Below are 24,201 nucleotides of genomic sequence, written 5' to 3'. Positions count from 1 at the left end.
CAACACCTTCCAAACCTAGCTACCCTCAAACCTCATCTCGTACCATGGCACCTTCCAGGGGCTCATCCGCAATACCATCAGCAGCCCACAGCCACCATTCAACCAGCGACGACATAGCCGTCCACCAACAATCCAACTCCGCCCTAATCAACGCCCGCCGCAACTTCAACTACCTCGTCAACCCAACCACCTCCCCAACAACCGACCGCCCAACCCGCCTCCGCACCCGCGCCCTCCTCCGCACCCTCCGCTATCTCACCCAGTTCATCTTCTGGCGGATCATCCGCTACGCCAAATACGCCGCCTACGGCGCCATAGCCGCAGCCGTCTCAGCAACCGCGATCGGGACGTTCGTGTCAGGCGTAGGATGGGTGTTGGCGCCGCCGAGTTTCGGAGCGAGTATTATTGCAATGAGTGTGTGGGGGACGGGGAAGTTTGTGGCGAGGAGGTTGCATAGGAGGTGGCAAACGACGGGGAAGGATGCTGGGGAGGAGAGGAGGGAGAGAGTTGCTGATTTGAGTGGGGAGGAGGAGGTAGTTAGGCAGGCGGGGAGAGGGTTGGGATCTGATACTGGGCCAGAGGCTGTACCTTGGTAAGAGCCAGTGTCTGTGGTAAACAAGGAACGGTACAAAATACGAAGAGTGTTGGACAAGACTTGTAACTTGGTTCACTGCAGATACAGACTGTGATCACTGAATCAAAAACCCTCCTCAACTATTTTCCCAATGTTTTTGATATTGTGCTATCTAGATAATGCCTGATAGCAGCGTATTCTTGTAGGTTCTCGCCAGTACAAGATGCATTCATCTTATGGTTTTAATTCATGCAATCAATCTCGGGTATCTAAAATACAAGAACAAAAGAATCACGCACTCGGTGAGCAGCCATGTTCCTGAAGATCACCGATACTCCACCAAATAAGCGATACAGCATAAAAGCTGGACAGAAGAATTTTAGTAAATGTGAAAAAACCAGCATCTACCACAAAGAATCTCTCAAGCAGTTCAGGCAGCAGGAGCCTCAATCTCCTTCTTGTCTTCCTCTTTTGCGCCGTTGGCTTGTTGCTTCATGTATTCGTCGTAAACATTCAGAGCCTCCTGAACTTTGGCCCGGAGAGCTTCTTCGTCATCGATACTGTCGCAGTGTTAGCATCTTTTCATCAACCACAGATCAGAACACTTACAGTCCAAGCAATTCAGAATTGTCCATCTCCAGAAGCATACCAGTAATCTTGCCAGCAAGTTCTGGTTGCATAGCAGCAATCTTGGGGTAGATAGCCTCACCAAGCATTTGTTTCTGGTTTGCAGCAGGCATAGCGGAAAGGTTTTGGAGAGCACCAGGAGCAGGACCTTCATCACGACCAGGGCCGGCTGGCGGGAAGCTACCTCGACCTTGAGGACCTGGACGGCCACCTTGTGCCTGTGGGAAGACACCTCGACCAGCTTGTGGGAAGTTACCGCCGCCTCGAACGTTTTGCATGTTCGGTGGCATCTGCATACCCATCTGGCCACGGCCTGCGCCACGACCAAGTTGAGCCTGCATCATCTGAGGATTGTAACCATTCATCATACCAGGTTGACCCATGAATGGCATCTGACCAGGCATACCGAAGTTAGGAGGCATTTGGCCCTGAGGCATACCTCGACCACCTTGAGGAAAGCCAGCTCCTGGGAATTGGCCACCTCGTCCACCTTGCATACCTGGCATCATCATGCCTGGTTGACCAGCAAAAGGAACACCTCTCTGAGCGCCAGGAGGCATGAATTGCTGGCCAGGGACGCCGTACATCATCTGAGGATAAGCACCGCTCATAGCGGCGTTAGCAGCCTGCTGCTGTTGACGAAGAGTGTTTCGGGCTTGAATGCTGGCCTCAAGCTGGCTCTTTCGGACGTCCTTTCGTTGAGCAAGGGCAACATAGAGTGGCTTGCCATTGGCCATCTTCTGGTTCATCTCGGAGACGGCCTTGGAGGCCTCATCGGGGTTGCTGAAGCAGACGAAGCCAAAGCCCTTAGACTTGCCAAAGGTTCGCTGTACGGTCTTGCCATCTTTCTTGATCTCCTTGACGTCTTCATCCTCCTTCTTGTCCTCGTTGTCCTCTGCATCATCTTTCTTCTGCTCTTCCTCAGCAGGCTTGTCTTCGTCCTTCTTGTTCTCCTTCTCTTTGTCGGAGTCAGGGGAAAGAGGTCGGTCTGTAGTATCGCGCATGACTTTGGCCGAGGTAATGGTACCATAGGCGGAAAAGAGCTCTCTCAACTTCTCATCATCGACATCATCAGCCAGGTTCTTGACGTAGAGGTTAACACCTTGGTACTTGTTGGCCTTTTCCATACGAGCAGCCTCATACTGCTTGCGCAGTTCCTCTTCTCGCTCGTGTTTCTTCTGTGCTCGACCAACGTATAGAGTCTTGCCCTTGAACTCTATGTCATTGAGCTCTTCGACGGCCTTTTCAGCAGCTTCGTGATCAGTGTAGTTGACGAAGCCGAAGCCACGGCTCTTGCCTGCATCATCGCGGGTAATAGTGGCAGAGATGATGTCGCCATACTTTTCGAACATCTTTGTGAACTCATCATCAGTAGCCGACTCGTCGATGTTCTTAATGTACAGATTTGTGAAGTTTGCCTTTAGCTCGTCGAATTTGCTCTGGCGATCTCGTTTAGCGATGTGGTGACCAACGTAGACTTTCTTATCGTTGAGCAGCATGCCATTAACAGCCTTGATAGCATTGTTGGCCGCCTCGGCGGTCTCGTAGTGGACGAAGCCGTAACCCTTGGAGTTTCCGAACTCGTCTTGAGCCACCTTGCAGGACAGAATGTTGCCAAACTGGGAGAAGGTATCATGGAGAGCCTTGTTGTCAATGGCATTGTCCAGGTTCTTGATGAAGACATTGCCTTGACCAGTCTTTCGGAGAGCAGGATCTCGCTGAGACCACATGATTCGGCATGGTCTTCCCTTGATAATAGTGTAGTTCAGATCTTCTAAAGCACGTTCGCCATCAGCGATATTGTTGTAGTTAACATATGCATATCCTAGAGAGCGACGGGTGACTGCATCGCGGCAGACACGGATAGAGGCAACCTGGCCGATAGAGGAGAAGAGCTCGAAAAGCATGGCCTCGGTGACAGAAGGGTCAAGTTCGCCGACGTACAGAGAGGCCGAGTGCTGGGAGTTCGGGTTGGCAGAGGCTGGAGTCTGAGAATCTGCATCACCCGCTCCATCAACTTGGGTGTTGATGGCGGCAGGACCGTTTTGAGCAGAGATATCAGAGCCATTCTGACCCTCGGTTTGAGGTTGAGCCACTTCCGCAGACATGTTGACTATGAAAATGTCAGATCCAATTCCTTTCGATGAACAGGAGAACTAACCTTTTCGATGTAATTTCTGGAAAGATAAGGGTAATGGATGGGGTGATAACACAAAGCCGAAGGGTAATGTCGACTCTGTGCGATGAGTTGTTAGTCTTGAACAATGGATTGGTCAACCCCAGGCACAAAAGAGTGACTGAGCGCAACTGCCATTCACTTACTATGTGACGTATGGGTTGTTTTTTCTGATTTTCCTAGTTTTTTTGGTCACGAATGTTTTCAGGAAGGGGTACGGGCAGTAAGAGATTGCAAGTGAGTGGCAAGCAATCAACCACGAGGAGATCTGAATGTGTTTTGACAGGACGTGCAGAAAGGAAATGCGGACGATAAATTCCAAGACACGAACAAAAAGTCGCTGGCAGGCAGTCGAAGAATTTAGCCACTAGCCCTTTTTGAACTAGCTCAGCTGCTTGGTAGTGCCTGCCTCAGACAAACGCGCTATCAGGAAGCTACGACGCAACGCGTTTTGTGGTGACAGTCTACAGTGACAATTCTCTATTGTGTCGGTGTCGTCCCTGTACTTCTGACAGCAAGGACTTACCAACGACGATATGACTTCAGTGTTCGTACTGTGAGCAAAGCAGATAACAGGAACTACCTGTGTCCGACTACGAGATGAAAGTTACGTCCCTAATTGATACCTGAAATATTGCGAAGTGCAAGACGTACTCTACTGTATATCTGTTGGGAAGGGACAAGAGACAATAGTCGTCTACTGCCACTCCTTCAGCACCACAACCATGTGATTTTGATCGCTTTGACCTCATATTGACAGCGACTTTTCTCACACGACGATGTGTCTGACTTAGTGAAAAACATCTCGGTAGTAGCGACCATTGCACGAAGTCATGATGATAGTCGATGCTGCGAAAACTGGTGAGAAAGACTTGAACAACAAAGATCACATTAATGGAGGACAAAGGATTCAGCAGAGCTTTGCTAAGCCAGAGCCAGGATATTGAAGCCTGGCAAAGATAGGAAACAGTCGCATAGGCTCGACTCATGTTCGTGCCATCTCAATTCGACGTCAGCTTGAATTGATTGCTGGTCGGACACTTTGGACTGACAGTTGATGATTGATGCTCCCACCAAAAGTAGCAAGTCGCCTATCACAAAGAGCTACAACACAAATTATCTGATGTACACCATGTCAAGATGATCGTTCAGGATCTCATAGCTCCATTGTTCATCCTGGAATAGAACAAAGACCTCGTAACGATCATTGCAAAATGCCTGGCTAACGGCAAGGTTTTATGCTTAAGCCTTCGCTCGACTCACGGGGTGCTCGCCGGTGTAGACTTGCCTTGTTAACCGTCAGAAAAGCAGCAATCACCTATGTGATGGAAGAATTGCACCAAAAACCTGTATCCGAGTCAGATCAGACTGCTCGACTAATGAGTGGTTCGTCTTCGGAGGAAGAAGTCCAGCCATGTTATCCAGCTAAATATGTTGCATGCAGGGCCGTGTCCAGATCTTGCTCGTCCCAGCACCAAACTTCGAAATCAGCCACAAGCAGAGGAGCAACAGACGAGAACTTGCCTTACGATGGTACAGTTCAGACCACACTCCGCATTGTGCAAGCTCTACTGGCCAGCCCTCGCATTGACATCGAAGAATTAGCCAGTCGCAGCAGTTCTCCTAGCAGGTTGTCTAACGTTCGTGATAGTGTCCGACGAGGTGGAACCACCGACAGAAGCAGTGAAAGTGGTAAGTGGACACCTGCCAGGCTGACAAGTATGTTGCAGGAGCAAAAGGTGCATGAATGTCATCCTTCATTGACGACACCACAAAGCTCGTCTGAGAAGCATAGGACGTTGGTAAGTCCTCAAGGACGAAGCAGAAAGAGAGCAAAGTTGCTCAAATTGTGGAAGGAGTTTCAAGCTGGACGGGAGGAGAGGATACGGTGCATGCGTAGATTTCTTTAGTCTTGTTGAGGCGGTCTCTTTGTGGCTTCGTGGTTGAGCATGGTAGAAAGTTCGAATTTTTCTGGTCGTTACGCTTTTCACATAATACATATAGTCGTAGTGGATCGACAACAAGCACATACTGAACGTAAATCGGTCATCCTTGTAGCCAGTTTCGTCCACTATTGCTCGTACTTGGGACATCTGATTCGACATATCGGACTTCCAGTAACTAACGCTCGATGTGTGGATCGACAGTGCGATGGGTGACAGGTTTGAAGCTAGACAAACTATACGGTTGCCCACTTGCTAGCAAGTTGACTCTATCAGAGACTTGAAAAGCAAGAGAATTCCACTGAAACCCTCGGCATTTGCGCAGAGAAGGTGGCAGTTTCGTGGCTCTAAACTTAGCTATCGTCAGCGATTCAAAAAGTCAGCCAGCGTTGTGGGCAGATGGGCACTGGCACGGTTTCGTCACCAGGGGTGTTGAGTACCGTCCCATCTCCAGAATGTGCCACTATGTGAACTCTTCTTGTCATGTAGCACAGCTAACATAGCTCGAACACTTTGCTCCGCTGTAATAACCCCCTCGACTTCCCATCCAAGCTCAACATTTGCCATATCTGTACTTACTTCACCAGGATGCATGGCCAGTACACAAACTTCGTCCTCCCATGCTTCGATTGTCCTGCCTCGTGATTGCCAGTCTATCTTTGCCTCCTCTTCCTTGTTTTTTGCTCGTCGCTTTAGCTCTGCAGCCATATGACGTATCATCATATTCAAGGCGACTTTACTAGCACCATATGCTGCGAAGCCGTCCTCGTACTCGCGAAAATCAGCCATTGAGCCAGAATCAGATGACATGAAGACAACCTGCCGACCCACAAGCACGTAATCCGATGAGTCCAAAGCTTGCTCTTGCTCTCGCCTTTGTTGAACAGCTGGAAGATGGTTCAGCATCAACAATTTCCGAGCAAGAACGACATTTCCAATACAGTTAACCCTCAGGTGTCTTTCCAGCATATCGAACTCGACATTGAGAGCTCCAAGACCCTTCTCATAGTCTAATATACCAGCATTTAATATTATACTGTCAATGTTACCACCACGTTCAACAAACAGCCTCATGCGTGACACAAATTGTGCTATGTCTGAGGATGAACCAACATCACATTGCTCAATGATACACGAGCCAGGCCGTGACATGAGATTTCCAGTCACCTGCCAGAGTTGTGACGCTGTGCTCGGATCACGTACCACTGCAATGACCTGATGCTTGAGTTGCAGAAGCTGTCGTGCAAATTCGAGACCAATTCCACGAGAGGCACCCAATATCAAGTAAGTCTGCGGTCTGCCTGGCGGAGGTTTAGCTTGAGGCGGAGGAGGCACTATATTATGCGTGCTCTCTGGTGTTACTGGTGTGGAGGTCTTGGAGAGTGGAAATGGTGCCTGCAAATTACTGAGGTTTGTGGTGATATACTCCAGAGAAGGCGTGGTAGAATGTCCGACAGGTACTTGGTTAGTATTCGACATGCTTCTCAACTGACTAGACGAATGCTCTCGTGCTTCTTCATCTTCTTCCTCCTCCAATAAGAGACGCCTCTTTGATGCAGATGACCCATGCAGTTGGTAGAACGAGGAAATGGTTGCACTGGATGTCTTACGCTTTGGTGCCATCGATATTTCCTGAGTTAAGATGTGAGACGAGATAAAACCTACCAATACTCAACAAGCGATGAGTAAGTAGATCAATGTGATATTGCCCACGACGCGTGCTGATGGCATATCATGCACCGAGGTCAGTCCAGGTCATTCCCTTTAGCTACAGGAATACATGCCCGTGCATCATGATGACAACGGTTTCGAGTTTGACATGCGGCATTGTGCATAATTAGCACGGGCGCGGGAGCTGGCATGCTCGTCAGATAGCAAAGATGGAGAGCGTGCTTCATGTGTTCCACTTCATAAGGTTTTGGCCATGCCACCACGTGGCAATGAGTAAGAGAACATTCCGAAGGGGTAAGACCATAACATCTTTGGCCTTGTAGGTCAGCATATTGAGAGGTATTGGAGTTCATCCCCGAAAGACCATTGCTGTAAGCTGCTGTAAAAGACACTTGTAGCTACCTGTTGACAATAACCGAAAATTATCAGCTGCTTGAGACATGGGCATTGCATCTATATATTTAGGTTGTCCTTAGAATAATTGGACTGTGACACATCACACTCGTCAAATGACTATAACCAGAGCTCTATCTACAAGATATTCTGGAAAGCTCTATCCACTGGTGATCGAGGGTTGACACCCTTGTAGAACTCGACAGTAGCCTTGGCGCGCTTAGCAATACCTTCAGGAGTAAACTCAAACTTCTTGTAGACGTCTTTGTAGGCACCAGAAGCACCAAATCTGTTAAGACCGAACTGCTCATGTGAGTATTTCTCCCAACCAAGAGTAGACATAACCTCGACGGACATGGCCGGCTTGCCACCTGGAATGACCTTCAATTGGTAATCCTTCGGTTGGGCATCAAACACTTCTGTACATGGCATCGAGACCACACGTGCCTTGATACCCTGCTCGCTCAGGACCTTGACAGCTTCGACACATATCGAGACCTCGGAGCCAGTCGATACTAAGGTGATATCTGCGTTCTCGTCTTCGATGAGTGTATAACCACCCTTGATAGCGTTGGGTATCGTTGAGTTCTCGAGCTGTGGCAGATTTTGTCGGGTCAGAGCCAGGATAGATGGAGTCTCGTGCGACGTGAGAGACATATAGTAAGCAGCCGAAGTCTCGTTTCCGTCCGCGGGACGCCATACCATCATGTTTGGTAGTGCTCTGAAGTGGACGAGTGTTTCGATCGGCTGATGAGTAGGGCCGTCCTCACCAAGACCGATGGAATCGTGAGTTGCAACATAGATTACGCGTTGGTGTGAGAGCGAGGATAGACGGACTGCACCAGCCGCATATGAGACAAAGTTCAAGAATGTGCCACCGGCTGGGATAATGGTTCCGTAGGCAGACAGACCATTCATGATAGCAGCCATAGCATGTTCACGAACACCATATCGGATATATCGACCAGCCCAGTCACCGATACCCAGACTTGGTGGCTGGAAGTCAACAGCGTTCTTCCATCGGGTGTTGTTAGAACCAGTCAGATCAGCGGAACCAGACATGAGTTCAGGGACGACCTCGTGGATGGCCTCGAGCACTGACTCTGACAACTTTCGTGAGGCGACAGCTGGGTCTGTTGGCTTGTAGATTGGCAATTTCTTCTCCCAACCTTCTGGGAGAGGTTTCTTGGGGTCAAGACGTCTCTTGAGGTCCGCACCAAGTTCCTTGTGCTCTTCAGAGTATTTCTTGAACAGGTCATTCCATTTCTGCTCAGCAGCTGCGCCTTCAGCTGATTGTTTGTTGCACAGCTCATAGACCTCGTTAGGGACGACAAAAGATTCGTCGGCCTTGAAGCCGAACTTCTCCTTGACCTGTGCGCAGTCGTCCTTCTTTAGAGGGTTACCGTGAACACCACCGGTTCCTGCTAGTTTGGAGCCGAATCCGATTGTGGTGGTAATCTTGATCATGGATGGCTTGTCCTTCACATCCTTAGCCTTTTGAATTGCAGCTTCAATGCCGTCCAGATCATTGTCACCGTCCTCTACATGCTGAACGTGCCAGCCATATGCCTCGAATCTTTTCATGACATCTTCGGTAAATGCACACTTTGTGTCGCCATCTGCATTGCATTAGTATCAACTTTCGCTGTCAATCTGTCACAGCTAGGAGAGCTTACCGATAGAGATGTGGTTGTCGTCATAGAGGGCAATCAGGTTGCCAAGTTGCAAATGTCCAGCTGTGGACGCAGCCTCAGAGGCAATACCTTCCATGGCACACCCATCACCGAAAAGGACGTAGGTGTGGTTGTTGATCAACTCATAATTTGGCTTATTGAACACACCGGCAGTATGTTGCTGAGCAATAGCAAGACCAACAGCGTTGGCAAAGCCTTGGCCTAGAGGTCCTGTGGTGACCTCAATACCTGGAGTGTCATGAGCCTCAGGATGGCCAGGGCAGATACTGTCAACTGTCTATCATTGCTGTCAGCTTGTTTCTTCTCTTTCGTCGAACCTCCTTACTCTGAATGATTTGAGATCGTCCATAGAGACCTTGTAACCATAAAGATGTAGCAGGGCATAATGAAGCATGCAGCCGTGACCGTTCCTGACTTTCCGTTAGCACGTATGACTCTTTGTACACTCTCCAGCTCTTAGATCCAATCACATACGAAAGGACGAATCGATCTCGGTTGACCCAGTCAGGGTTTTGAGGATTGAATGTCATGAACTTGTTCCATACGACATGTGCAAGAGGGGCACATCCCATAGGTGCACCTGGGTGACCAGAATTCGCTTTAAAGGTGGCATCGACCTATACAACCATTGCATTAGCCAGCTTGCTCAACACAGAGATAGGGAGTAGGCGTATGTACCGCTAACACCCGGACGGTGTTGATGGCCTTCCAATCGACATCAGAGTAACCCATGGTTGCAGTGCTGTAGAAGTAGGTGCACAATTTACTGAAAGGTTGTCCAGGTATACAGACACAGAGGGGAGAGACAATGGAAAGGGTGATGAGATCGGTGATAGAAGGAATTTTTACAGGCTCTGATACACCGAAGGACAACTACCTGCAATGACTAAGTCGTGGATTTCCTAATCGGCACTTTCCAAAGTGTCTCAACAGTTCACAGCTTGAGCTTCAGAAATTCGACCACCAACTTTACTACTAGTGGAAGTGGGGCTGCACGGATGATGTAATCTGCAAAGTTCCGTACCCCTCGGTGCTGTTCTGTTTGGTCTGAACGCGTTTGCGACGGGTATTGCGCCGGCTGTTGCTGAGTGGTGTTGGGCATTTACTGTGCGGCCAGCTTCAGGCCGTAGAAATTGAGGGTAGCAACATGCCTCCCACGCATTTTAACGCCGGCCAGACACCAGCAGAGGGGCGCAAGAAAATTGCCCAGTCGAAAGTGCAACTTTGTTGTCTCGAGTGGAAAGGAGCCATGTTCCGACGGCATAGCATTAACACACCGCTGGAAGCACCTCCTACAGTCGGCACAGACTTTCGAGTCACGATATGCATGCCCAACGCAAGCAGACATACTGTTGTCCTTCCGCGGAAGTGTGTTGGTCTTGTAAACTGCATGGCTTGGATAGCGCCTGCGTATCTGCATTTTGAGAAATCTAGCCTGAAAATGTTTCCTCGACGTTTCAGATAGCATCAATCTCAATTAATGCCAAGATATCCAAGCGTACTCGTCGCTCGCAGCAGATGTATCAATATTCAACCAACATACTGCTGGCATGGAGACTGTCACAGATCGCTCCAGAGAGGTCAAAAAGTTGGCGAGACCTGCGTACCAACCAAATTTGGCAAGTTGTTTGTTTCGTCAAGTCCATATAGTCGAGCATGAAGAAAGGGCATGCAAGTAGATATCGTTTTGTTCGACCTCTCACGTTAATCAACTCAGGCTTTTCCGACCACCAACTCCATCGCTATGCATGAAACGAGAATGAGAGATCGTCTGTCCACTTAATAGCCACTGTACCCATTTTGCCCATAAGCTGTGGCGCCGTAGGGAGTCCTGTTGCTGTCGTAATAACCTTCCGCTGGTGCAGGCTCGTACCCGTCAGGACTCATCCCACCGTTCATGGCCTCGCCACTATTATCGAGGCCTTTAATAATCTCTGCCAGCTTGGTCTGCAAGACTTTAACGCCTTGACTGACAATTTCATCTGGTTCAAGCACACCAGTTGCTTCGAGGTCGAAGAAAAACGCACTAGGTTGTGCATCGGGATCAAAAGCGGCATCAGCTGCAGTCTCATCAGCCTCCCATTGGGCGTTTTTGAGATCTACTGGCCACTCTTCCTTTGCGTCAACCTCATACCAGTAATCGACATGACGCAGCTTGTTGTGAGGATCGTACTCGAAGCCGATGGCTGCAGTAGGTGCCCATTTCGCATGCTCTTTCGCGATTCCTTTCTTTGCCACGCATGACAGTTTCAGCTCTTGTCCTTGCCTTAGTTTGGCCAACAGAGGACCTTGTCCTGCAGCATCATTGAGAACGGGTTTGCCTATATCGTCCGCACGACCATCCACCATTATCAAGTCTTTTGCGAAAACGGAAATGTTTGGTCCACCCTCTGTGCATTTGACGTGAAGCCTCAACGTGACTGAACACTGCTCGCAGTGGTCATCGCAATTTGAACAGTCGTAAGAGTATTCCAAACGATCCGCGACGCTAGTACTGTGTAAAGGGACCAAGCCAAGGCGATGCGCAAGAAACTCGTCAGGCAGTACTGTGCTGTTGATCTCGATATTGACCAGGTCGATCGCTATGGTGGGGATCTCAGCTAGCATGACGCGACGCACCGAGTTGGCGAATGCTAATGAGCAGTTCTGAAGGACGAAATCGCAGCGAGCTCGTTCAACCTGCAGTCGCTCAGTCCTCATGAAGACGAAAACAAGATGTGCAGACATACTTCTCTCACCGTCACTCTTGGCCCAGTTGAATCAGAATCGATAACATCATCCGCATAGCCCCCGACATTGTAGTACGCCATGATGGACACGCACGACTCACGTTCGACGTCGTTGAAATGCGCTCGTCAAAGAAAAACAAGGGATTCGTCGAGCCAGGGCGCTGACTTGAGTTGCGAGGACACGAGCGCGTTATTCGGGGCAAGTCGACCGAACACGGTCAAGCTAGTACTCGAAAGATCCAGACACTTGATTATGGTGAGCAGAAATGATAGTATCACTTTCGTATGAGAAGCCCAAACAGAACAGGATCCTAACTGTATACCATCCACCAGCGCCGGTCAAGACTGCTCTGCTTGGACATCGTCGCCGCCAGCACGAGAAAAGCAACAATCAGGCATCACGGCAGCAAGGTGGAGTTAAGAGGCACTAATGTGGATGTAACTTTTTAGATCCCCGACAATATGTGTACTGTAGACGACCACCACCTCAGCTTCTAAACTTTTCGTTCATAAGCTGACTTAGTCTAGTCCACTTTGCGATCGACATACTCGGTGAGAGATCTGGCACTTATTCAGGAACGTCTTGACTTAAGGCTGTTGGTCACACATACCCAAGTCTCGCTTGGACAGCTATTCTGGGGAAACATTATTAGCTTCATGTACCTGGAGCTAGGTCTGAATTGGGCTTGGAGCTGACGGACGTGGCTGCCACTTGATCCGAAGCACATGCAGAGCTTTGCTTCGTGAATAGCTTCACATTCCAGTAACGAGGGCTTTGAATTCGGAGGTTACTAGTAATGATATGTGTCTAGCAGTTTCTCGACCCTCACAGCCAAGATTCCATGGCTGATCTCAATGCCCTTCCAATGCGTGAAGATTTACGGACTGGGCTGACTAGGACTTTAGACGCGACGCGTACAACGAAATCCATCTCCTCCAACGTTCGCGACTGAAATATATGCTTGTAACCAGAGGACAGGCTCTTGAACGTCCGGTCTTTCCTGCGTCGCGCAGTGAGAGGGACGCTTACACACTGTACGGGGTCGCTTGTGTGCACTGGAGACCACATGCCTGAAAGAGCCAGCTTCACACGTTTATTCCATGTCGTCCTCCTGGTAGTCTGTACCTGGTTTGAATTCGTGCATGCTCAATTTCCCCGCTACAGTGACAATGGCCTGACGACGATCCGGTCACCATTGAATCCAAATATAACGATCAGCTTCAAGAGCCCTCCGTACGGTACCTGTACCACAGTCTTCGAGACGCAAAAGCAGTACACGGGATATGTCCACCTTCCACCAAACGTCCTATCACCGAGTCAGGGCAATTATCCCATCAATACCTTCTTCTGGTTCATAGAGGCACGTCAACTTCCCGAGACGGCCCCTCTAACCATCTTTATCAATGGTGGACCAGGAAGCAGCTCGATGGTGGGCCTGTTTCAAGAGTTAGGACCATGCAGTGTCATAGAGCTTGACAATCAGACTTTAGGCACACTGGCCAGAGAATGGGGATGGGATAGAAGCAGCAATATCATATTCATTGACCAACCAGTTCAAGTGGGTTTCTCCTACGATATTTTGACAAACAAATCGCTGAATCTGCTTGACGAAACCCTGACTATGCCTCCTGTTGATGTGCCTATCACTCAACCACTGTACACGTTTCTGAACGGCACATTCGGATCTAATGACGGCCTTGCGACCTCTAATACTTCTACGATTGCTGCTCAATCCATCTGGCATTTTCTGCAAGGCTTCCTGGCTGCATTCCCGCAATACAACCCAGCCACGAGACCTGACAGAAATACAGAGGGACCTGTCGGTATCAATTTGTTTACCGAGTCATACGGCGGAAAGTTTGGTCCTGCAATGGCTTCGTTCTTCTCTGCTCAAAACAAATTGCGCGAAGTCGACCCGGTTTTCCAGAACTCTACTCTAGAAGTCAAGCTTGTCTCATTAGGCGTCATAAGTGGTTGGATCGACCTCATCGTCCAAGCTCCCTTCTTTCCGCGTTTTGCCTACTCTAACACATACGGTGTCCAGGCAATCAGTCAGGTCCAGCAGTTGAACGCTCTTAGTGCCTGGAATGGCGTCGGAGGATGTCAGCAATTGACTCAGTCCTGCCGTTCACAGCAGCGTGCTTACGACCCGACAGATGGGGGTAGTGTGAACCTTGTTAACGACGCTTGCTCAGAAGCACAAGCGTACTGCCAAAACAACGTCGTTGCACCCTACACAACCTCAGGCAAGTCACTGTACGACGTCTCACAAAATTTTCTAGACCCATTCCCGAACTCGTTGTACCTTGAGTACCTCAACCAAGCAGATGTGCAGCATGCTATTGGTGTGCCTGTTAACTATACACAAGATTCGCTGGCAGTATCTGGCGCTTTCCTCGAGACGGGTGACTACGCTCGTGATGGGATCATCCAAGACATAGTTGACCTGTTGCATGCTGGCGTAAGAGTGGCGCTGATCTACGGAGATCGAGACTACGCCTGCAACTGGCTGGGTGGTGAGGCTGCATCATATGCCATCGCAGCTGCAGCAGGATCTAGTTATACTGCTTGGGCCACAGCTGGATATGCTCCAATCGTCACGAACAATTCTTACATCGGTGGTGTCGTACGAGAATATGGTAACTTGAGCTTCTCAAGGATCTACGACGCAGGCCACCTGGTACCTGCCTATCAGCCTGAAACTGCGTTCACTGTGTTTTCGCGTGTCATCGCCGGCACGGGAATCAGCTTAGGATTGCCAATTGACCTAAGTACCTTTGCAACCACAGGTGACGCGAATGCCACTCATACCAACCTTGCGCCCACTGCAGCAGCACCAATCTGTTTCCTGAGAGCAATAAACTCCACTTGCAATCGCGATCAGAAGAACATGGTTGCAAATCGAGCCGGTGTGGTTATCAATGGTGTCTTGTACAGTCAATCTGCAAGTTGGCAAGCGCCGGAACCGAGTGTCAGCAGTGCCGCTGGCAGAGCAACAGCCCCTCCGTCTAGCTACATTGCGAGCGCACCGCCACCTGCGAGATCAACGACTAGTTCGTCGGGTTCGAAGAGCGCATCAGCTACGTCTCATACACAAACAACAAGCCTGCCAACTGGAGTCTTCACTGCAACAGGTATCCCGACATCAACGGTGTCGAATATCGCGGCTTCAAGCTTGCTAGCAGTCCATTGGGTTGCAAGCAGTCTACCATCTGCTGTGATCTTTTTAAGTATATTCGGCAAGTATATACACATTCTCGCTTGACGGAGTAGATCTCATAGATGTGTGTCGCCAGCAAACTGCTACCACTAGCCTTCCAGGTACTGCGGAGTTAGAGGTAAGAGGGAGTCCGCCGAAAGATCAGCCATATCGACACCGAGAAGTCATATAATCTCACAAAATATATCAACCTCCTCGCAGATCACGAAATGATGTGTCAAAGGTTACATAAATATCAACTCCCAGCCTTGTTCCTGAACAGGCGAGTGGGCCAGAAATGAATAATGTGATCAGCTCTTAAGCTTCTCCTCAGTATCGTGCAAAATATCCTCAAGTGTTTTCTTTATGCTTCTCACACCGTGTAACACGTTCTCATCAGGCCCTTGTCCCGGCGTCCAGTGCGCATGGGCAAAGTCAATCAGAACCACCTCCTCAATCTTCTGTTTGGGCGTCTCGTCATCGTCTTCATCATCTTCGTCCCCGGCCCTGTCCTCTTCATCTTCTTCTTGTGACTCAATGACTTCGGCGCTCACGATCTGATCGTTCTGCGTTTTGAAAGTGATGACGCTGTCGAGTGCTTCAGGATCTCCCTCGTAGACCATCAAGACACTCGCACTGTACATCCGGCTCTCCTCGTTCAAAAATACATATTCGATGCTACTGACTTCGCGCAATAGCATCTCGACCAGCAGCTTCCTTTTCAAGAGTTGCTTCCTCCTACCTTGCTTATCAGCCGCATTACTCAGCAGATCCAAGCTCCAGAAGAACGCATCAAAAGCACTCTTGACGTTTTCCTTCGTGATTCCATCCCTGCCATAGAACTTGTTGTACGTCTTATATCCATCGGCGACCTCGGTGTTTACCTCTCTGGTCACTTCGCTATTAGACTCGTCACCAACATAGACCTTCATCCCTGCCACGCGAAAACCCAGACTGCTACTCGTCGTCGCGGCAGAGACTTCATCCAGCTTCTTGCGCTTTGCGGCGGGCGCGTCGTCATCCCAGAGCCTCGCGCCGAGTTTGAGGTCGATGACATTGGGTTTTCGGAAGCCGGCTGTCGCGTTGGAGAGCACGATGGAGAGGTTGCTGTCGAGCTTGGCGCCGCCACTTGGTGTCCATTCTTTTCTGGCGGAGCGGGCGATGAGGGGGTCGGAGATGATGTGGCCGGAGTCGACGCGTCTGTGAGTTGAGGTTGAGCTTCGAGCTGAGGATTGGAATGTGTCGCGTTGTGGTGCGCCTGCTATTGGGATTGGGGTGCTCGAGGCGGATTTTGGTGTGTTGATGATTGCGCTTTGCTGCTGTTGCATGAGCTGTTTCGCTTTCGATTGGTCCTTCTCGTCGGCTAGGCTTACTTGACCCATGTATACGGGCATATGTGCCTGGAAGGCTGGATGGGCCTTGGCAGACTCGTAGAAGTCAATCTCGGCTTGGGTGCAGGGCTTGATGAGCATGGCGCCAGTTGGGTCTGTGGCGATGCCTTGATGTCCAGCTGCGGCTGAAGTGTATGGGATAGTGCTAAGACTTTCGATGTGTGTGCCATTGAGAGGCGCAGCGCTTCGAGTTGCCGAATCTGACATGGTAATGATCGAGCCTAGCAGGATGGCAGGTCATATATGGTGCGGAAGAAGTAGTGAAGAAGGTCGTTCTGAGTTTGGCAGTGTTAAGAAGGAGAGGATGGTCAGTAGAGACCGGTACTAGCAGGTCCTCATTGTCCTTTTGACAATAGTGCCTACTGTCACACAACTGATTGGTGATTTCTTGTTCGTGGAGTCAGCACTTTCGAGAACAATTGTGTGTAGACAGTCCTGGAGCACGACGATTTTAGAAGGAACTTTGTTGTAAAAAGACATGTGCTGTACATGTGGTTACAAGCTGTGAAGATGAATGGTCAACCAATGTTGCCAAGAGAAACGTTGACGATAGGACGCGTCAACGGCGCCATTGGTAATGCTTGTCGCCTGTAAATTTAATGGTGTTTTGGTTTTGGTTGGCTCTTTCTGGTCGACAATAGTAAATGTGGGGGTTGTGACCTCGCGGCTCGGCCAAGCACAAATACGGCAACTTCGACGAGTGTGTTGATAAATTTACCACTAGTAGTAGGCATGACGACGACCTTCATACAGTAGCGGCAATGAATTGGTGAAGACAATGGATGCAACAATTTGAGATCTTGAAGTAGTGGTCACGAGTCAACGCTCTTCTTACTCTGCTTCGATATGGTGCGCGTTTGCCTGCTCAGGTGAAGCTCTTTCGAAGCTCACCATTTCGCAGTCTTCAATGTTTGCTCGTTTGTGGTAGCCAAAAAGACACCATCCTCGAAGCAATCAACGGCAGGTATAAATAAGTCTTCTACGCTTTTCCTTTCATCCTCATCGTTCGTCCATGATGCTTTTGCCTGCATTCTAAGGTATTGTCGCGACTTAGATTCTGGTGTGTACAGTCCTTGCTGAGTACAGATACTGTCGTTGGCTTGATCACAATGGCAGATCAGCAATCGTCGAACCTGCCAATCCGGGTCAAGGAGAGTATATCGACCAAGCAAGCGGCCGACCCCGTTGAGTCAGAAGTCCAAAAAGCTAATGATAAGACTGAACTGGATGGCCAGATTCAGCATGGTAACCAAGCCAAGATTGAGGAAAAAGTCGCTACCGACAGTCACACGAACGGTGCATTTGGCGCCGGCGACGATGACGAAGATGAGGAAGGAGAAAGAGGTGTGGTAGTCACTGATCCTGCACTGCTGCCTGAACCAAAGAAGAAGAAGAAAAAGAACAAAGTCAGATCTGCTGGCAAGCGTGGTTTGGTAAGCTTCTCGCGGATGGCTGAAGAGAACAACTAACGCAAGCGATGTAGAACAAACCCACTGGAATGGAGGAGTTTTATGCAGATGCGCCCTTGACAGCAGCTGAGTACGCAGAGCAGAAGGCTCTTTACGATACGTGGGTGTAATGACTTGCTTTACTTGATCACCACTAACCTCTTGCAGGGACTTTTCTTTTGTTGAGTAGGGGACTGGTCGTGCACCGCCCTGGATTTGTTGCTGACGAGAATAGTCGACTACTTACAGCAATACAAAGATTCGAGCGGACACGAAAGCTAACTCCAGAGCGACGTGATATCTTCTACAAGTGGCTTCACTATGGTAGCATCAAGATCGGTCCCAATGTTGGTGGGGGTGGTCAAAATTTGAAAGAAATGGACAAGGGCGAAACAGCTATTGCCCTGTCACAAGTTTCAGTCTCGAGTGAGCTGAGAGATGCACTTGATAGCATTGGGACAAGTCAGGCGAAATATGTGGTCGATTTCATGGGTTGTGTCAGAGGATTTCTCTCACGAGTGGCACCCTGCATATACCCATTCGACAACAAAGAAGCGGTCGAGGTTGTCACCAGCACCATCGAAAGATTTCTCGATTATCTGCTGCAGCACGATATTTGCCCGGAGTACGCAAAGGCCATTCTTGAAACAAGAAACTTCTGTCGAGAAGCAAGCTTTGAGCTCTGGTCTTGCGCCGAAGCACAAAGATGGTTGCCTGGTGATTTCAATATTGCTTGCTCGACCCTTCTCGGTGGTAAATACGCAAGAGATTACGACGGCGAAACATGGTGGGGTGATGAGAGCCTGGCTACGGGTCCAAAATTTGTCGGCTTGTCAGAAGAGGAGGCCAAACACATCTTCACGCTGAGTGTGGCTGGCGCCGCAAGCGAGGAAGCATACCAGGCATATCTGGACATTAGTCGCAGTGACGATTCCGAGGAGGGTCTGGAAATTATCAGGACCATAAAAGAACAGGGATTTGAGATTGTTCATCTTGAGAATCCGACTGCTGACTGCAAAGACATGTACAACGCCAACTCAGACAAATATAGACCTGTCGGGAAGGTCATCGCTAAGCCATGGAAGAACCCCGAGGACCCGCCAGAAGATGTCCCGGTAGAACAGACAAAGGCAGCAAGAGCCGGCGGTGCGAGTCCAGACCGATATGAGTTTCTGATCGAGGAGATTCTCTTGCAGCATTTGTCGATTGGACAGAAGATCATGGCTACCATCCACCAGATCAACTGCGGAATATGGTTCTTTGACGATGTCACCAAGGTATTCCCAGACTTCGACCTCTGGCTAGTAAATGAATTGGTGGAAGATTACAGAGAAGCAAGATGGCTACCTGACGCATACGCACCTGGAGCGCCAGGATGGGATGATGCGATAGTGGACGACGAAGCTGGTTCCAAGGGCGGCGAGCCAACAGCTGCATGACAGAAGGAGGAATAGGCGTTAACGGGGCCAGCAGGAAGACGGGCAAATTGGCAGCTATGTCCAGGAAGGAAACCGTATCGTGCTACTGGTAGTTACGATATCTTCGGATCAGTGTTCACCACCAGAAGTGCGGCTTGCATCTCTGAGAGAAGCTGGCAGAATATTGAGTGCCCAGAGCAAAAGATCCGCCTTTGCCACCAACAATGCATGTCACTGCGGCCACAAATGAAAATCGCGAAAGAACTTTCCACCTGGAATTCTAGGTATGGGTATTCGAAAGCACCTAATCTCTTCTTGAACAAGCGTAGCCGAACCCCTAGGTCATTCACGGTCGTTTTTGCCTCTTCGATGAGCGCAACATTGAACTTCTTCGAAATACTGTAATTCTACACTATCACTGTACATCACCCGTTGCAGTATCTGTCGCCTCGCACCCTGCAATTGTCCCCTCTCGCCCTCAATGCTATCAGCCTCGATCTGAATGTCGCTTAATCCTACGAACACAACCAAGCTACCGCGACAGACAGAGCCATGCTCACGCGAGCTGTTCGCCGGAGGCAAGACCTTCGATTCACACAGTATGCTGCCGACCACATTCAACTGCCATGGTTATGTCCGGCCATACGCTCATCGCATACAACATATACCAACGCACGATGTCGTCCTCTACCGATAGCACGATCTCCTGTGACCAGGACTCGTGTGCCTGCGGCTTGCTTGTCGAACCATCCACGTAGGCTAGCCTCAGCTGCTCCTTCTTCTCGTATCCTCGATCCAAAGAACGAATATGACACTTTCAACGCTCAGAAATCGTCGTCTCCACCGCCATACTCTCTACCTTCTCTTGCTCCCGATTTGTCAAAGATCATCATGATTGACCACACGATCGCGTCCGCTCCTCCTTCGATGGACGCGACAAGGTCTAAAGACTATGTCAGAGGAAACATCTGGGAGGTCGAGGTTACTCTGGAGGCTTGTTTGCAAATACACCGTTGGGACCGGGCGATAACGATACTGGCTCAATTAAGAGCCCTCTACGCTGGAAACGAGCCTGAGCTGCAAAGACTATACAACAAAGTCCTCCAAGCCATGGTCTTTGATCACATTTGGAACCGATCCTCTGACAACATTGACAGAATTAACGGCTGGGTCGAGAACCACATGAAGAAAGCCAATGTCTCTCCCAACGCTCAAACCTTTGCCCTCAAAATAAAAGCTGCAATGGCCACACTAGAGGGTCGAAGAAGAGATCGTACTGTTCGACGCTACTGGGACATGGCCAAAGAGTACAACGTCGACTGGGAGGTTGCCAGCCTGCGAGAGATTTTGTCCGATGGTGATCTGGGAAAGCTCAGCGAGATTTCGCCTCTTGAGCTAGACGCTGATATGGCCGACAATGCGGCCTTGGACGATGAAGATTTGCTTGTTCACGATGATGTTCTGTCGGAACCAGCCTTGCCGTCTGTACGAGAAACTGTTCAAAAAGGTTTCGGTATGCCATCGTTACAAAAGTCTCTATCTCTCTTTAATGACTATGATCACCTCGCCGAATGGGAAAATCTCAAAACTGCCGATGCTGAAGTTCGTCAAGCTTATGCCCGACAACGTCAAACACGACTTGAGCGCGATGCTCTTGCCGCTGCTACCGATAGATGGAAAGTCGAACACGATAATCTGACTAAAATGGGTGTTGCTCCTGCCATGACTCACGGCAAGGTTGGCTCTTTGATGTGGACATGGCACGAGAAGCTAGCAGAAAGCATCAAGGCTGAACTTGAAAGAGTGACAGAAGCCGAACAGATGCAGGGTGGCCGACTTTCCGAAGAGATACGTCTTAGGACAGAGTATGGTCCTCTCTTGCGCTTGCTCGAACCCAACATCTTGGCTGCCCTTACTTGCACATCCACCATCACCTTCATGAATAGACTTGGGTTGGATGATCCTGTTAAGCTCGCTCGCCTTGTCGTTGAGGTTGGCCACGCAATCGAAAACGAGATTAATGTTCAATATAAAGCGCAGAAAGAAAAGCTGAGACAAGCTCGACTCTCCAGCGACAACAAACCTTCGCGCGGCCCTCGAGACTATCTCGCTGAACTCGATGAAATCCCGCCCCGAATTGCATGGTCCAGCACTCAGGCTGCGAAGGTTGGTTCTATTCTCCTGGAGATGTTGTTCGATGTAGCTAAATTGAATATCGTGCATCGAGATGCCGAGGGGCGCAAAACTATCTTCCAGACTGACGCTTTCGAGAGATCCTCTCGGAATGTGAACGGAAAGTGGGCTGGTGTGGTTCTTTTGCATTCGGCTTTCGTTGAAATGTTGTCGAAGGAGCCCGTAGCAGATTTATTGGTGAAGCAACTGCCTATGGTTTGTGAACCAAGGCCCTGGACTGGGTACAACGATGGCGGATACCTGGTAAGCGAGACCAATGTAATTCGAGTCAAAAGCGCCGATGTTGCTCAGAAAGAATACGCTTCAGCTGCAGCACAACGTGGCGATCTCGATCTACTGTTCAAAGGTCTCGATGTTCTTGGTCAGACTGGTTGGCGTGTCAATCACGACGTCTTCAAAGTTATGCTTGAGGCCTGGAACACAGGCCAAGCTGTTGCAAACTTAGCACCACTTATAGATGAGAGCGTTAATGGCCCCGAAATGCCAGAGAACGCCTCGCCCAGGGAGCGATACGATCACTATCGACGTGTCGAGGCATACAAGAATATGCAAAGTGGCTTGCATTCAAATCGGTGTTTTCAGAATTTTCAGATGGAAATCGCTCGCGCATTCCGCAATGAGACTTTCTACCTTCCACACAATGTTGATTTCCGAGGAAGAGCGTATCCTATTCCGCCATATCTTAATCAAATGGGTGCAGACAATGCTCGAGGCCTGCTTCTGTTCTCTGAGGGGAAGCAGCTTGGTGCCCACGGGTTCAAATGGCTCAAAGTACATCTAGCTAACGTCTGCGGTTATGACAAAGCTAGTTTGACAGATCGAGCACAGTATGCTGATGCTCACATGGATGACATTCGTGATTCTGTCGAGAACCCACATTCTGGGAGGAGGTGGTGGCTTTCGGCAGAGGATCCTTGGCAGTGCTTAGCCACTTGTCATGAAATCGTGAAAGCCATTGACTCTGGCAATCCAGAAACCTTCGTGTCTCATCTACCAATCCATCAAGACGGGACCTGCAACGGCTTGCAACACTATGCTGCTTTAGGTGGCGATATCGCAGGTGCTCGTCAAGTCAATCTCGAACCTGGAGACAGACCTGCAGACGTCTATACAGGCGTAGCAGAATTGGTCAAGGCCGAAATAAAAAAGGATGCAGAAGCAGGTAACTCCTTGGCAATCGAGTTAGACGGCAAGATTACTAGAAAGATCGTCAAGCAAACTGTTATGACCAATGTGTATGGTGTGACTTTTGAGGGTGCTCGGCTTCAGGTTAAGAAACAACTTGACGATGCTTTGCCGGAACTGAAGCAGAAAAAGTTAGCAATGTCTGCATCGACGTATGTCGCCAAGAAGATCTTCAAAGGTCTTGGCTCTCTCTTTGAAGGTGCTCACGACATTCAATATTGGTTCGGAGATTGTGCGAATCGCATCACCAGCTCCATCTCACCAGCACAGCTTGAAGAGCTATCGGGACCGCAACAGACTGGACCTAAGTTTGACAAGCGGAAGAGATCACGGACAATACCTCTCGCTGAACGTGCAATGATTGAGCCTCGAGACTTTCGATCAACAGTCGTCTGGACCACACCATTGAAGCTGCCAATCGCTCAACCATATCGCATACCCAATATGCAGCCTATAAACACACATTTGGCTCAGATTATCTTGCACGAACCCAATATCACAGAATCTGTCGACAAGCGGAAGCAGCTTCAAGGCTTCCCTCCTAACTTCATTCACTCCTTGGACGCAACTCATATGATGCTCTCAGCAATTGAGGCACACGAGCGCGGCTTGACCTTTTCGGCCGTGCATGATAGTTTCTGGACTCACGCTGCGGATGTTGACATTCTTAGCTCTTTACTTAGAGATGCTTTCATTCGTATGCATTCCGAAGACATTATCGGTCGACTTGCTGAAGAGTTCAAGCTTCGCTACAAGGGTCATCTTCGTCTTGCCAAAATCAAACTGAATAGTCCTCTTGCAAAGGCCATCAAATCATGGCGGTCAAACAACAGGACTAAAATAGCCAAAACGTCATCCGTTAAGAAGGGAAAAGTGAATAACGCAGAGAAACACCAGCAGTACTGGGAGCTCGCGCAGGAATACAACAGACAGAAGCTCCTGACCTCGGACAATCCGGAAGACGTGGCTAAGGGTAGAAGGATAGTCACCCCTGCAAGTCTCTTCGAGCAGGATGATGGCGAAAAATATTTGAAGGCATCGGCCTCCCTCGGTGAAAGTGCCACACACAAGGTTCCCGAAAGCCAACAAGATCCTAGCTCTTCGGCAGTAAAAGAAGCTCTGAGCAACGACGAGATCGACGAATCACACGACGTCGACATGATCTCAACACTGGAACCTATACTGGATGGCGCGGAGAAACCAAACCCAAGTCCTGTTACCGAAGCAGAATCCGCGAAGAAGAAGACACCGGAGAAATTCCTATGGTTATGGTTACCACTGACATTCAAGCCTGTTCCTCAAAAAGGCGATTGGGACGTGCGAAGGCTGAAAGACAGTGTATACTTTTTCTCATGATCGCCCATCATATTCATCTTTCGATATTGTCATTACTAGCTGGCTGTAAGCGAATGTCAGCGTTTGTCCTTGCATTTAGCGCTGGAGTTTATTGTACAAAAATCCAAAGGAAAGATAGAGTTTTGCATGTCTGGGTGTTGAGAAGAGATGGCTTTTTGTATGTGAAAATACAAAAGATATGTACAGCTACTGCTACTGTACCA

General features: G+C 49.4%; 9 protein-coding genes across 9 annotated transcripts; 4 read left to right on the top strand and 5 right to left on the bottom strand.

Annotated features, from left to right (window-relative positions):
- Positions 1-44: 44 nt before the first annotated feature.
- LTR64_003305 (uncharacterized protein) lies at positions 45-596 on the top strand (the record flags this gene model as incomplete). Its single annotated transcript, XM_064897665.1, has 1 exon — positions 45-596. One exon carries the CDS (start codon positions 45-47, stop codon positions 594-596), a length of 552 nt encoding a protein of 183 aa, XP_064756615.1.
- Positions 597-1,004: 408 nt separating this feature from the next.
- On the bottom strand, positions 1,005-3,309 carry PAB1 (Protein phosphatase PP2A regulatory subunit B; the record flags this gene model as incomplete). Its single annotated transcript, XM_064897664.1, has 2 exons — positions 1,005-1,134; positions 1,184-3,309. 2 exons carry the CDS (start codon positions 3,307-3,309, stop codon positions 1,005-1,007), a joined length of 2,256 nt encoding a protein of 751 aa, XP_064756614.1.
- Positions 3,310-5,740: 2,431 nt separating this feature from the next.
- Positions 5,741-6,943, bottom strand: LTR64_003303 (uncharacterized protein; the record flags this gene model as incomplete). The annotated part of the gene is made up of 1 exon (XM_064897663.1): positions 5,741-6,943. The coding sequence occupies one exon, from the start codon at positions 6,941-6,943 to the stop codon at positions 5,741-5,743; it is 1,203 nt and encodes a 400-aa protein (XP_064756613.1).
- Positions 6,944-7,522: 579 nt separating this feature from the next.
- TKL1 (Transketolase) lies at positions 7,523-9,810 on the bottom strand (the record flags this gene model as incomplete). The annotated part of the gene is made up of 5 exons (XM_064897662.1): positions 7,523-9,003; positions 9,061-9,355; positions 9,404-9,488; positions 9,553-9,695; positions 9,757-9,810. 5 exons carry the CDS (start codon positions 9,808-9,810, stop codon positions 7,523-7,525), a joined length of 2,058 nt encoding a protein of 685 aa, XP_064756612.1.
- Positions 9,811-10,857: 1,047 nt separating this feature from the next.
- rpb3 (RNA polymerase II subunit 3) lies at positions 10,858-11,888 on the bottom strand (the record flags this gene model as incomplete). The annotated part of the gene is made up of 2 exons (XM_064897661.1): positions 10,858-11,757; positions 11,808-11,888. The coding sequence occupies 2 exons, from the start codon at positions 11,886-11,888 to the stop codon at positions 10,858-10,860; spliced, it is 981 nt and encodes a 326-aa protein (XP_064756611.1).
- A 986-nt stretch (positions 11,889-12,874) lies between these two features.
- On the top strand, positions 12,875-15,073 carry LTR64_003300 (uncharacterized protein; the record flags this gene model as incomplete). Its single annotated transcript, XM_064897660.1, has 1 exon — positions 12,875-15,073. The coding sequence occupies one exon, from the start codon at positions 12,875-12,877 to the stop codon at positions 15,071-15,073; it is 2,199 nt and encodes a 732-aa protein (XP_064756610.1).
- A 245-nt stretch (positions 15,074-15,318) lies between these two features.
- Positions 15,319-16,605, bottom strand: LTR64_003299 (uncharacterized protein; the record flags this gene model as incomplete). The annotated part of the gene is made up of 1 exon (XM_064897659.1): positions 15,319-16,605. The coding sequence occupies one exon, from the start codon at positions 16,603-16,605 to the stop codon at positions 15,319-15,321; it is 1,287 nt and encodes a 428-aa protein (XP_064756609.1).
- Positions 16,606-17,507: 902 nt separating this feature from the next.
- On the top strand, positions 17,508-19,285 carry LTR64_003298 (uncharacterized protein; the record flags this gene model as incomplete). The annotated part of the gene is made up of 3 exons (XM_064897658.1): positions 17,508-17,831; positions 17,882-17,967; positions 18,037-19,285. 3 exons carry the CDS (start codon positions 17,508-17,510, stop codon positions 19,283-19,285), a joined length of 1,659 nt encoding a protein of 552 aa, XP_064756608.1.
- A 531-nt stretch (positions 19,286-19,816) lies between these two features.
- Positions 19,817-23,998, top strand: RPO41 (DNA-directed RNA polymerase; the record flags this gene model as incomplete). Its single annotated transcript, XM_064897657.1, has 2 exons — positions 19,817-19,863; positions 20,023-23,998. The coding sequence occupies 2 exons, from the start codon at positions 19,817-19,819 to the stop codon at positions 23,996-23,998; spliced, it is 4,023 nt and encodes a 1,340-aa protein (XP_064756607.1).
- Between the last annotated feature and the right edge of the window lie 203 nt (positions 23,999-24,201).

The sequence above is a fragment of the Lithohypha guttulata genome (genome assembly GCF_036872675.1).
Source record: "Lithohypha guttulata strain CCFEE 5908 chromosome Unknown scaffold_2, whole genome shotgun sequence".
Classification (NCBI taxonomy): Eukaryota; Fungi; Ascomycota; class Eurotiomycetes; order Chaetothyriales; family Trichomeriaceae; genus Lithohypha; species Lithohypha guttulata.
This window is presented reverse-complemented; position numbering and strand designations above follow the sequence as displayed.